Source organism: Rousettus aegyptiacus, unplaced genomic scaffold (genome assembly GCF_014176215.1).
Source record: "Rousettus aegyptiacus isolate mRouAeg1 unplaced genomic scaffold, mRouAeg1.p scaffold_m13_p_1, whole genome shotgun sequence".
Lineage (NCBI taxonomy): Eukaryota > Metazoa > Chordata > Mammalia > Chiroptera > Pteropodidae > Rousettus > Rousettus aegyptiacus.
In genome coordinates, this window is record NW_023416284.1 from 9152005 (window position 1) to 9166233 (window position 14229).

A 14229-nucleotide genomic window follows, 5' to 3' on the forward strand; every position below is an offset into this window, starting at 1 on the left:
AATGGCTAATCTTAAATCTGAATGTAGGCTGATTTGCTTTTACTGAGGAATCAATTCCATAATATTTTCAAGACCAAAAGTTTCCATTTCATTTAATGACTGATTTGAATGAAGACAAGGTCAACTTCTAGGGTGGCACTAAATACCTTAACTCAATTATGAATGAGTGATGCTCTTTGTGGTGGTGCTTTTTCTAACTTTCCTAGATCTCTTTATGTTTCTGCCTCTTGCTAAAATTCCCCAAATAGTTAAAAAACAGGTGTGTCAAAATAATGTAAACAGAAGGCAGGAAAACAGCATAGAAAAGAAACTAGTTAAATTAACCTGGATCAGAATCTAGAAGTTTTAGAAGTCATATCAATATTCTAGAAATCATTTCGGTGAGCTAGGACATCTTATAATTGTTGCAACTGTGTAAGGTGGAGGCTGGCTTAGGCTTCTGAAGGTCCTGAAGAGGGAAGAAAGATAAGCTCAATTGATTATAACTGCTGAGATCAAGTTTAGTAAGTACAGTATAGACTATTAAACCAAATCCAACAAAAGTCGATGTTATTCTATTTTTTCTCTCTGACACAATCATTAAGAAATTTATGACAGCCTATATGGAAAAGAAAATTAGTCTGTGGAAAAAGAAACAATTTAATTATGCAGGCGACCCCAGGTATTAGTGCCATTGACTATAGTGACCATATTTTCCAATTCTAAAATAGCATAGTTTGATAAATTGGCTTGTATTTAAGGAGACTGAGACCAAATATTTAAAATATGGTCTGTCATGGAAGCACCGTACCACACCTCCGGTATTTTATTTCTGTAGATAAAAAATGGAGAGAATTGAGTCACAGACTGTTCTAAACTATTCCACTTTTTGGACCCATTGCAGTAGCCTTGATTTTGTGGATTTCCCCCAGGGTTCTGTAAACTGGCCTTTATATAAAGTTCAACCGTAGGCCTTTAAAACTCTTAGGCTTAGAAAGGCCGGAGGTCTAATCCCTCACTCTGCTTAAATATTAAATTATAGTAAATCTGGGAAGACTATCAGACATGTAACCGTCTCATTTCAGTTTTGTTCCTAGTACACCGTAGTGATCAGCAAGAAGACTCTGCAAAAGGTTTAGCAAGATCCTATATAAAATAAAGTTGCTTAACGTCACACAGGATGGGGTTTCTGAGCCTTCATTACTTAACTGGGGGGTGAGAAGGGCGGCCTTGTTCTGACACTTTCCCAAGCAGGCGGAGATCCAAGTGCCCGGAAACGGTCAGAAGCTGGCCAAAGGGTGAGCAGGGAAGGTGTCCTGGCTTTTCCTAGGAGAGCAGCCTTGGCGGCCTCTTTGATACGCAGCCCTGTCAAAACCAACCCCCCGCCCCGTCTTGCCCCAGGCAGGGGGCTGGGATCTCTGTTCCAGGGGCCCTCTGCCTCTGCGAGCCCAGCGCGGGGGGCCTGACTGAACGCCCGCTCAGAGGCCGGCTTGCGCGCCTGCGCACCGAGACCGAGCGCGCGAGCGTTCTTTCCAGGCCCCGCGTCCCTCCCTCCCCCGCGCGCCTGCGCGCCGGCTGGGAGGAACTCGGCGACTCGGCCTCCGCGGGAGGGCGGACGCGCGCGTGCCCGAGGCAAGGGAGGCGGGGCGCGCGCGCCGGTGGGAAGCGTCTGGCTGCCCCAGCGCCAGTTCCGTCGTAGTCGCAGCCGCCGTGGGCCCGCTCGCTCCTCCTCCCCGCTCCCCCGCCCGCTGCCGCCCGGGCGCATGCGCCGCCGGAGCGCGAGCGTCGGCTTCGGGTGTGTGGTGGCGGCGGAGCATAGCTGCGAGGCCCGAGAGTCAGAACCTGGGGGAGAGGGATGGTCTCTGCACGGGGGGGAGCCGGAGGAGCCGCCGCCGCTGCCGACGCCACCGCCGCAGCCGCCGCCGCCGCCGCCTCGGCGCCCGCCTCCCGGCGCTGACGGGCTCGTACGAAGCCGGCGAGGGGGAACTCGCACCAGCGGTCGCCGGCTCACCGCCCAGCATGGTCCGGGAAACCAGGCACCTCTGGGTGGGCAACTTACCGGAGAATGTGCGGGAAGAGAAGATCATCGAGCATTTCAAACGGTGAGTGACACGAGGCCCGGGGCCGCGCTCGCTTCTCGGGCGCCGCTGCCCGCTCTGGCCCGTTGCCGGCCCCTCCCGTGCGCAGAACTGGTGAGGGGACCCGGGCCAGACCCACGGACGGGTGCGGGGGCCGCGCGGCTGCCCGGCCGCCCCTCGGCCCGCGTCGCCGCGTTGGGCCTCGGCGGAGCGGGCGCGGCTGTCGTCCTCTGCCTTCCCGAGGAGGAGGAGGAGGCTGTCGCTCGGCCTCCGCGCCGCCGGCGCCGGGAGGGTGCCCTCGCGCTGGCGAGGCGGCGGTGGGGTCGCGTCCTTGCGAGCCGCTGCCCGGCCCCCCAGCCCTGCCCCGCTCCGCCCGCCCGGCACGGCCGACTCCGGAGTCCCGCGGACGCGCGGAAATGTCTCGCCCCGAGAGCGTTTCGTGCGAGCGGACAGGTTACACAGAAACAAACGTCCTGGTGGGTAATGTCGGAACACCTCGGAACCGGGAAGACACTAGATTCTAGGGACCTTTCACGGAAGGTGCCCCGACTCAGAGATCACAGGGACGTGGCGGTCGCACAGGTTTTGGTTTTGCGGGGTCGGGCAGAGAGAGGATGGTGTTTGAAAATGAGTTGGTGCGCCCGTTTCGGCCCCTTCTCCCTCCCTTCAGCCTCGGGTCGCCGGCCGCGGCGGCCGGTGGCTGCCGGTGCGTCCGAGGCAGGTCCGCCTCAAGCGGTCGGTTCCCCGCCTCACGCCGGCGTCGGGAGCCGCGGGCAGGGACACCGCGGGGCCGCAGGGGCCGCCTCCGAAGGGTGCTGTTTCCCTCCCGGCCAGAGTTCTTTCATCAGTGGTTAGGAAAAGGCTGCAAGCCTTTTCAGATTAGAAGACGGATATTTTTTAAAAAATCAAAAACTGCCCAGGACATTTTTTTTCTGTCTGTGAAATGCAAGAATGAGTGTTGTTCTCAGTACGTCTTACTTGTTCATCAGCATTTAGCGCTCGTTTCCTTTGTGAAATGCGTGCGTACTGTAACTTGATCTCCCCTATAAAATGCCGACAATGACGATTTATTTACACTTGGTACAAATCGAGGACTGTTGCAGATCTGTGATCGCCCTCGAAAATTACTGTTTCAAGGCTCGGAAAGGTTCTAAGTTTGTTTTACTCTTAATTCCTCTTACTATCGAGTGAGCGAAGGAAATTAATGGAGCGCCCTTATTAGTGAGTCACCATGGGAAAAATAGATTGCGTCGCTGGCTGCGGCGCAGCCGGGAGAAGGAAATGGAAGCAGCGGCAGCAGAGCTCCGCTCTTTTTTAAATGGAGGATCATTGATTCTGTTGGTGGTTGCTGTTACCGGGGTATTAAATCTTCTTCATCTCTGGGGCGCGCGTCCGCGCGTGCCCGCGTGTGAAAAGGAGCCGGGAATAGTGAGGCCATTCATAACCTGCTGTCCTCGGCAGGACTGAGGGAGGCGCGCTTCCAGGGACTCTCCCGGTGTTTACTACGCGGTGCTGAGGAGCCGGGCGACCGAAAGGCCGCAAGTGAGAGCTCGCGTCTGTCCCCCGTTTTAAAGGGGAGAGGGACCCTGGGCTCAATTAGGAAGCCGATGGGAACTTTCCGTGGAGCTGCTCCACCCCTTAACCCCCCTCCCACCATCCCTCCCCAGTATGTCTTCTGTTTTGGTAGAAAGATCATGTAGGTGCAGATTATCGGAGTGGAAACGCCGCGTAGATGTGCTCACTTCATCTTCCCGTGGACTTTCTCTGTAGGTCTCTGCCTGGGAAATTTGTATGCAACGACGTGCAAACACGTGCATTGCAGCATTCACTTTGCTCTTGGTGTTCTTGTAGCCAGACGTGTCGCTTCGCGTTATGCAGATTCCAGAGACAGTGCATACCTATCGCTGGGAGTTTGACCCTTTTGCAAGATGGGTGTTGGGGAGAGGAATGAGAAAATCGTCCAAGGGAGTTTTGGAAGGTTTTAAGTGGATGGTGCTGCGGTCCTGCTTGTGTAAATGACTTTCTAAAATGGCGGCCAGGACCCACTTTATGTGGGAATCGGCAGAGCAGATCTCAGAATGCACAGAGAGAGAGGAGGGGGCGCAGAATGCGAACTGCCTTGAAAAGCAGCGGTCTGGACAAACGTTACTGTATTAAAGATGCTTTAGCTGGTACATTGCTCACGAGTGCATTTAAAGGAGTATTTTACCTATTGCAGAGCAAAAGCAGATGCTACTGATAAAAGCAAATCATTTTAAAAACTCAGCAGACCGTGTGTCCCTGAAACGCCTTTATTTAAAAAGCGACTTAAAAATTTTTTAAACAAATTTGCTTAGTTCTTTGAACAGGTAGTACATTCTTAGGGGTTTAAGGAATGTAACCCTTGACACTGGGATTTCCAGTTCCCATTCTCCCCTTCCTACCTCCACCCCCCAACAGGTAATCTTTTTTTTTTTTTTTGGTTTCTTGTTTATCCTTTAACATGTACTAGAAATGTTCGTGCTGATTCAGCGGTGGAGCTAAATGGACCTTGCTTGGAGGAATTCAAGGCTTTTTTGTCCCTGTCCTAGAAATGTTTTGTAAAATGTGTGATTACTACCAGGAGGGAAACTAAATCTGAATAATTTTACTGAAACAGATGAAAGGGAGTTGTACTAGAATGATAGCTCTGAAAGAAAGTGTAAATATATGCACTTTTGGTGTATATATCAGAATAAAAAGACCATATAATACCTAAATTAAAGCTGAGGTTAAAGTGCCTACTTTTACTCTTCCCTTTGCTGATTACAGCATTAATTAACTGTTTTATAGGATTAATAAGTATACACTGGGAATACAGTATATAAAATATTTTCAAAACGAATGTTCTCATAATAGTGATTAGGCTTTTGTAGTAAGTGTTTGGATTTTTTTTTCCCCCTTAAGGTTAAACCAGACAGCTTTGGGATCAAGGCAGCTTAGAGGCATTTTTTAGGTGGTGATGGTGGTGATGGTGGTGGAGGTGGTGGGGTTTGGAAGGTCAGAGCCAGTTCTTTTATTATTTCTATTTTGTTTGATGTTTTTGGTAAAAAATAGATGGGGGGGGCGGGGGGAGAAGGATGCTGATTTGGCTTTTTCCCTGTGTGCCAAAGAAAGACCAAACCTTTGAAAGGTAATCAGAACATTTTCAAAATTTGGCTTTACCTTCTTGCATCAGAATACATCTATTGTGTTCATTATCTTTACAGCTTTCAGTAAGCTGGTTGAAAAAAATTAAACGAGGACTAGTTCTGAATCAGATTTTAGTTAACAAAGATCCATTGCAGGGACCGAATTTGCACAATAGAGAAAGTCCTTTCCTTTGTATGTTAGCTGGGTTGAAGGGGGAAGGGAGGAGTTATACAACAATTGCTTGCTGTCTTCTAGTTGTAAGAGGGAGAGAGGTGTGTGTAAAGGCGACTCCCTGAATAAGAATGAACAAATGAATAGAACCCTTTAAAAAATATAAAATTCTTATTTTCAGGTTTCAAGTAAATAACACATTCAGGTTCTTACCATCCATCTCCCAATTTAGAGAATAGGTTGAAGATTATGCAGAGGTTGAGCAAGGTAGCAGCGCCTGTAAAAATTTTGTCAGACTCATTTTAAAAATGTATTTTGTTTTTGCTAATTTTAAATGTCTTATCACAATGGCTTTCTGAGTGTAAATAGCTGGAATATACGTTATGTCGTTATATTTAGATGTCTTTACTTTGGGAACAATGTGTTATGGAAGAGTTTCCTTGTCCTTACATATACTCTAAAACTGGAGGTATTTTTAGACAAACAAATTTGACTCACAGTAGCCTACATCATTGCTACATGGTTTCTTTTGAGCTCAGCCAATTTCTAGGTAGAAACACCTCTGGTTTTGAATGTTAAAATTTTGGATATTTTCATAATTGTCTTTTTGTACAGTTTAATAATACTATTAACAAATGTTAGCATTATCTTGAGAAGTAGGATTAAAAATTAATACAAAAGGCTTGAAATGTTGTATTTTATTTCCTGAGTAGAAGGCCTTTTGCAAACTGAAGGAAATTAGGGCTCTGTGCCAGGAAGAATGATGGCGTTTGACTTGTATAGAGGGCATCTTTTCCCAACTACCTTTCTTGTAGATTCTTGATTGTTCCAGCATTGTATTGTTTGGAATGCATATGAAGAGATTTCAAGCTTGATTTATGAGACATTTTTAGTCTTGTGAGAACTAATGCTTTGGGAATATTTATTTAGAAGTTATAAAATAGCAGTAATGTGAAGGTTATTCCAAATAGTCTTCCAAATCTGTTTCCCCTTACTTTGAAATTTTGCTTAAATTAAAAAAATCTTGGAAATATTTCATGAAAACTAGCATATCTGTTTGGAAACTATATATTTCTCTGCTTTACTTTTAAGTATTTGTAGTGTTTAAACTGCAGTTAACTAGTACACAGTATTTAAACATTGTAGTCTGAAAATACTTTCAGTGTTATTAAAATTGGGCTTCTAAATTTCATTATTGGATGCTTTGGAGTAAGTATTGTTCATCACCTTGAAACAGACGTGTATTCGCCTGGTGAACTAGGAGACTGAAGTAACATTTTTCTATAGTTAACTTTCTAACCTTTACTACTTTTTTTATTTTTAATTTATTGTTATTTGTCTGCTCACAGTTTGAAAGAAAATAGAATACTCCACTGTGGAAACCAATTAGAGTGTTTAATCCTTTTATTAGAAACCGTATAAATTTTGTGTGCTATCTAGTTGGTTTTAATGTGTGGAAGGAAATATGCTTTGCACTGAAAAGATGTTCTTGATGTAATTTAAAAATACTGCAATATTTAGAGTCCCCTTTCCCCCCAACATGTGTCTCTGTCTGCCAAATTGAAAATTATAAACATCTAAAGAAAATATCCCACAATGGAATGTCTATAAAACTGTAACTTAAATTTAGTGAATTCTTGGACTTAATGACTTAAGATTTCATTTTGAGTATAGCGACGAATTGAAATCTAGGATTTAAAGATTTTTATTATATAATGAACTACTCCAATTCTTAGTTAAGGAATATTTGTGGGAAAATTCAAATGGGAAACACTTTATTGGTACTAGATTCTTAGTCCAGCATTAAACTCTGAGGGTATGTATATGTTTTCGTGTCTGTGTATTAGATGCTGAGTTTGAGTTACTTGAGAACATTGAGAAATGAAATGAAGATTTTTTTATACTTTGTATTGACTTGGTTAAATTTCTATCATGATTATACAGTGTACATACTTTTACATATAATACATTTATAGTTTCTTTAATTTTTAAAATCGATTTTTTAAAACCTTTACCCATCATTTTATTTCTTTGATTTAAAAAGTAGGACATTTGTACTCTTAAAAACACTTTGTATTTTACCAAACTACATTTGGCATGTAGTGACTTGCCTTTTATAAATCAATAGATTGGTAGGTGGTAGATTTTTTTTGTCCTAACCTTTAATTTTTAAAAATTGTGTTATCTGTAGTAAAGGCTCCTTTGTGTTCACTATTATTTAAAAGTCACCTTGGATTTTGCAGTATCACTTTATTATATCAAAGGATGTTAAAATCTTCAATGAAAATTATTACCAGTTAGACCAGAGTTTAGGAGGAGGTACTTAAACTTGGATAGGAAAATATTATATCATTATTTTCAATAACCTCTTATTAGAATTTAGTATTTCCTTTGATTATAAGATAGTACTATCATGGTAGTACCCACATGGTAGTATGAGTAGTACCTGCGATTTCACCACCAATGTAAATCAAATGTATTTTCATATTTCACATTATGCTTGTTGGAGATATCCCATTATGCTTATCACAACCTGGTAATTACAATAGCTATTAGACCTGCTGCTAGATACTTTTATTTAATGCATTAATAAGAATGCATATATATTACTATGTGACTGATATGTGTTGTAGATACATTTTTAAAATTCTACCCTGGAGAATTTTGAACATAACACAGAAAAATAGTAAATGAATCCCGTGTACACATCATTCAGCCCCAACAACCATCAACCATGGCCTATCCTGCCTTATGAGAAAAAAAATAAAACAAAGGAGAAAGAGAGTAATAAGGGTAGGGGTGATGAGGAAGGCCTCTTTGAAAAGATGGCATTTGATGGACCAGAATGAAGGTCTCTCCACACCTAGATCCACTTCTGTCCTTCCTGTGTGTGTGTGTTCATTTAAAATTTATTTTGAAATAGGAATAGTACAAAGAATCCCCACAGCCCCTTCACCCAAATTTCTCTAATTGTGTTAACATTTTGTCACATTTGCTTCATTACTCTCTTGTCCTTTTCTGGCATGATATCCTATTACTCTTAAAATTTTTAGTGTGTACCTCCCCAAAACAAGGACACTATCCTGCATTGCATCATAGTCTCCCAGTCAGGACGTCAACATTGATAATGACACTACTACCCAATACATAGACCCCATTCAAATGATGCCAGCCATCCCAACAATGTCTCTGTGTTGCCTTTGTAGTGTTTCATCAGTCTGTAACAGTTTCTCATTTTCTTACTCTAATTTCTCACGTGCCTGAAAAAACATAGGTCTTTCATTCTGTTGGATGACCTTCCACCTGGGCCTATCCAGCATTCCCTTATGACCAGATCCGTCGTGCATTCTTGGCAGGAATCCCACAAAGGTGATTCTATGCCCTTCTCAGAGTATCATATAAGGAGGCAAGCAGTATTGATCCATCCCACTTCTGATGATGTTAACTTTGATCACCTAATCAAGTTTGTGTCTTCACCGTTTCCCCATTTGATTTGATTAGCATTTTATGGGAGAGATATTTTAGTATTATGCTTATGATATACTAATCTAAGGTGTATACGTACTCAGCATCTGTTGATAACTCTTGCCTGTATTATAAACTGCTGTGATTATTGCAAAATGATTATTTATTACTGTGATTCCTTCTACATTTATTCTACTGTAGATAAATCTCATTTCTATTTTTTTAATGGCTTTTGGTCCAGGGCTTATTTATTTTGAAACCCAAATCATCCTAGATTTGACCAGTGGGCAGGAGCTCCTTCACACCAGCTACTCAGTCCTTTTGATGTCTCTCCATTATTTTTTAAGCATTTCTTTATTTCTGGGACAGCAAATGTTCATATTGTATTTTCCCTGCCTCAATCCTGGAATCAGCCATTTCTCCAAGAAGTTTTGGTTTCTTTTAGTGTAAGATTGTATTTTTACAAACCAAGATCTGGGTGCCCAGTTTACACATTGCTGCAGAGTTTCGGAGACGTGTGTGTACACGTGTATGTGTACATGTTTACATGTATATACTTGTACCTCTGTATCATATATTTAAAAATTTTGAGTTCACACATGTTCTAATACATGAGGATTCTTTCTAGTTTCCCCATTTCCATGTTTGTAAATCCCTTCTCAGATAGTGAAAAACCTGACTCCCATTATTCTCAGTATATTTTTTTATTTGCCCAGTTATGTTCTCAGTGTAACTATAAAATCCAAACCACTCTGCCTCCCCCACCTCTGCCACCTCTGAGCACATTGCCCCTGTTGCCTCTGCATTTGGAAACCAACATTTTGGGGAAGGAGGGTAGGCAAGGCAAAGAAAGGAAGGTGGGAGTGGAAGTGATTTGCATGTTTTGCCCTCAATTTTTTCTCTCATAGAAGACAACTTGTGGATGAATAATCAATCACCTGCCTCTGGTGCCATTTTAAAGCAGATTAGAGCTACCCTACTCTTCAAATTTTAGTTTTGGTTTTATTGCTACCACTGACGCTGAAATGTGAGCTTACAGTCACTGGATCAGTCTGAGCTTTATTATATGCTGAGTTGCACAGAAGAGGGAGAAGTGAGACTATTATTATTCTTAGGAATAATGTTAGGAATCATCCTTGCTCCATTTATTTGGGTGTCAGTCACTCACTTTGTGTGGTATCTCAGCAAAATTTTGCACTGGCCCTTCCTTCCCTCAAACCTTACTGACTTTTTTTTTCCCCAAATCTATTTTTTATGTTGAGGTATAATTGATGTAAAACATATTATTAGCTTCAGGTGTACAACATGATTCGGTATTTGTATATATTACAGAGTGATCACCCCAGTAAGTCTGGTTAACATCCATCACTTTACAGTTACAAAAAATTTATTTTTCTTATAACTTTTAAGATTTACTCTCAGCAACTTTCAGTTATGCAGTGCAGTATTATTTATAGTCACCATTGTGTACATTACATTCCCAAGACTTACTTATAACTGAAAATTTGTACCTTTTGACCTCCTTCACCCATTTCACCTCCCCCACACCCCATTTCTGGCAACCATCAACCCATATCTACAAGCTTCTTGTTTTTTTTTTTTTTTTTTTAATTCCATATATAAGTGAGATCATACAGTACTTGTCTTTGTCTTATTTCACTTAATATAATGCACTGAAGGTCCATCGATCTTTTCACAAATGGCAAGATTTCCTTTCTTATGACTGAATAGTATCCTGTTATATATGACATCTTCTTTATCCAGTTCACCAGTAGATGGACATTTAGGTTTTTTTCACATCTTGGTTATTGTAAATAATGCTGCAGTAAACATAGGATGTATATATTTTTTCAAATTAGTGTTTCTGTTATGTTCAGCTATATGTTCAATAGGATTGCTGGGTCATCCAGTAGTTCCATTTTTAAATTTTTGAGAAACTTCCATACTGTTTTCCATAGTGGCTATACTCTACTTTTTCTCCTTCCTCTACACTACTTTTGACCCCATCCAAGGGGTTCCTTAATGAATTAAGACAGTTATTCCTTGGCACAAGCCACAGAATACTTCAGTAGTTTGTGTCGTTTGTATTGTTTTGAAGTAGATTCTCGACATCTTATTTTATCTATAAATTTTTCAGTAGTTCCCTCTAGAAGATGAGGACTGTTTAAAGGTGTACCACAGTACTGTGGTATAATGAGGACTGTTTAAAGGTGTACCACAATACTGTGGTATAAACTCAAGTTCTAAATAGGTATATGAATTGTGATTGGTGATATATATATATACTTTTTTTTTTTTTACCAAGCCATAATTTACATACAGTGAAATGTATCTATTTTAAGTGTAGAGTTTGTTGAATTTTAAGCAATACAGGTATCCTTATAACCACCACCACCACCACCAGTTAAGATTTTAGTTTGGTTTTTTTACTTATTGATGGGAAATTTGGACTTTTTAATTCTATACGTTTTTCTCTCTCTTTCTCTCCTGCCCCCTTTTCTCCCACTCCCTCCCCGCCCCCCACAACTTAATATGTTGGAAACCAGGTTGATTGTTCTGTATTCTGTACAGTTTCTCACAGTGTGGGTTTTGCTGATTATATTCTTGTCCTATGGTATATATTAACATCGCCTTTTGTTCTCTGTATTTCCTGTAAGTTCATGAGTAGACCTATTTTTAAATATTTTGATAACTGTATTTCAACATAATTGATTTTCTTTGTAATCCTGGGCATTTTATTTTATTAATTTAATAATATTCTGAGAAAAGATTTATCAGTTACATCATACTGTGATAACAGTCTGTACCCAAAAAGGTTAAGAACCAGTGGGTTAGACAAACCATTAGGTTTAGAATAGAATGCTAGCAGCTATTTAAGTACTAATTTTAATTTTAATATAAAAAGATTGAGGTAAAAAAGTTAAAATCACCAAAAAACTGTAAGACTAGAAAATGGAAAAAGATAGTGTCCGTCTAGTGAAAAGCTTGATTTCTCACCCCCCACCCCCTGCCTTTTTTTCATTGTAAATTTATTTGATTAGAACTGCTGTTTTTATTGTGGAGAGATCTTTTTGTTTTTGCATTCTCCCCTTTCCCCTAATTTTATCCTGGAAATCATGGAATCTTTAGATTTTTAAGGTTGTTTCTTTCAGTTGGCTTGAATTCTTTCAGTGACTTGCCTTTCAATCACATTCATAGTTACGATTAAATGACATAATATGCATTGACTTCTTATTATATAGGTGGGCCCAGTTTTAAAGAAAACAAGAGTTGTGAAAAGCACAAGTTTATAGAAGAAAGCTCCTAAAATGAAATTACTATGTGATACTGTATACAAAATAAGACACTTTAACTCTCAGTAACACATTTATTATCTAAAGTGACTATATTTAATTACTCCGGTAAATTGAGTGGGTTGGATTTTAAGATTTCTAAGGTGTTTTCAGTTTAAGAAATCCGGTTATAGCTGTCAATTCTTCATAACACATAAAGGTCACTGGAATGCTAGGAAGATTTTAAAAGTATGCATTAATGAGCAGTTGGATTATAAGAGTTTAATATCTAGAAATACTGTGTGGCCGTCATACAAAACATTGGTGTATCATTTACTTTGAAATGAATCATTCTGTTAACCAACTGTGCTCTTCAGTCAAAAATACCCTTTATGGGTCGGGCCTTTAATGGTATTAGTAAAGTTTCAAATAGTTTTAAATTATTTTGCAGTTAATGTTTTTAAAATGGTATCTGTGTTTTGTTATACTAATCTAAGTTGTATAAGTATATACTCTAGTTTTTGTCAGTTACACCTCTGTTTTTATTATGAAGTAACCCTTTCCACAATGGTTTTGGACACGGATCCTTTTCAGCGTAAGTTCGCTTTGTCACTCTAAGAGTAGATGTGTAAAAGGAACTTTCATCACAGTTTTGGGTCTCACAGGGTTATGGCATTTGATTTTCTTTGTGTTGATCTTACTGGAAATTTGTTTTTAAAACGTTTTTTTTCTTAGGGGATCCTAAAAGGCTCTTGTTTGCAGAAAAAAGCTTTTTAGTCTTAGAGATTAAGCTTTTTAGTCTTAGAGATGATAATTAACCTGATTTAAATGTTAACTGGAGAAATTTGCATGTTTAGTAAGTTTAAGGAATGGTTAGGTTAGAGACAGTGATTTATTTTATAATTTGATGGGGTTAATTTCATGCAAAGGTTCTTTAGTGGAAAACATGTTTACTTTAAAAGTTCATGAAACTTTGGAATTGAGAAGAAAAGTCCAAAGACCTTTTAAGATTAAAAAATGATAATGAAGAACCCATTTCTTTAATCTGGAAGTAGAGATAATCTTTAAAGATTTCACAAAAATACTCATATTGGTGAATGAAAAATATGGAATTTAAGTATATTATAAAGAGATGAAATCACATTTTTGTTTTGATTCTATCAAACAACTGTACATTATGAAATAAGGATAAGGGTCACTAGTCAAGTGAAATGTTAGTAGTCATACATTTCCCAAAGTCATTTAAAAAACTTTTATTGTGCTAAGAAGTAAGTCATTAGGTTAGAAGTTAATTTCCTTCTCAGCAATTGTACTATAAGTAATAGCCCTATTAATTAAACCAGGTAGAAAACATATTTTCAAAGAGCCCTTCGAATTCAAATTAGGGATTCTCGGTTTGGATTTTTGCTAATTTATTCAGTCTGTTGGCTTCTGCTACTTTAACTTTGTTCTCTCCAGCCTTCCCTTTTTGTTTTTGGTCAGCTTGCTTTCCTCCTTTTTTCTTTATCTAATTGATTTATTTACTGCCATTATTTTTAAGAAATGGTTAGTCAGGATCATTTGCATACTATTTAAAATTATTCTTGAGCTTTTCCCAGAAAAGTACTATATAAATCAGATACATTTATGAAATTACTCATGAATTATCATGAGAACAAATATCTAAATGTTAAGTTAGTGGTCATCATGATTATCTATATTTCTGCACCGTATATTTTGATTCTTGCAGTATTGATTCCTCCCTTCTTTTTTCTGAATTAGGAATTCTTTCTAAGGTGGTTTCAAAGATCCAGGCTTTCTCTTTGCTCTAAGTAGGATCTAAAGATCATAGAATCTTTGGAATTCTTTCTCATAATTGGATAATCTTTCAGAGGTTGGAAATACCAGTTGAGCTACTATATCCTTTTGTTAAAAATTAATTTTACTTAGTAGTTTCTCATTAGATTGGTATAAAATAATGCATATATATATTTTTTTTTTTCCACAAAATAATGGTGCCTGTAACAGTCTGAAGAATTTTCTCAATTCAAGGCTTTACTGGCAACATTACCTTTTCTCAATAGTCATCAAGTTTTCATGAACAGGAATCTAGACACTCACCATGGATTCAATAA

The 14229-nt window shown here is 39.7% G+C and overlaps 1 protein-coding gene across 2 annotated transcripts in view; it reads left to right on the plus strand.

Annotated features, from left to right (window-relative positions):
* The first annotated feature begins 1703 nt into the window (after positions 1–1703).
* The window catches only part of SPEN (spen family transcriptional repressor), a 68585-nt gene continuing 56059 nt past the window's right edge, over positions 1704–14229 (plus strand). For both annotated transcript variants that reach the window (XM_036229017.1, XM_016128271.2), the window contains exon 1: positions 1704–2081. In XM_036229017.1, coding sequence (XP_036084910.1) covers positions 1999–2081 — 83 coding nt within the window. In that variant the 5' untranslated portion in view covers positions 1704–1998. The remainder of the gene's footprint in view (positions 2082–14229) is intronic.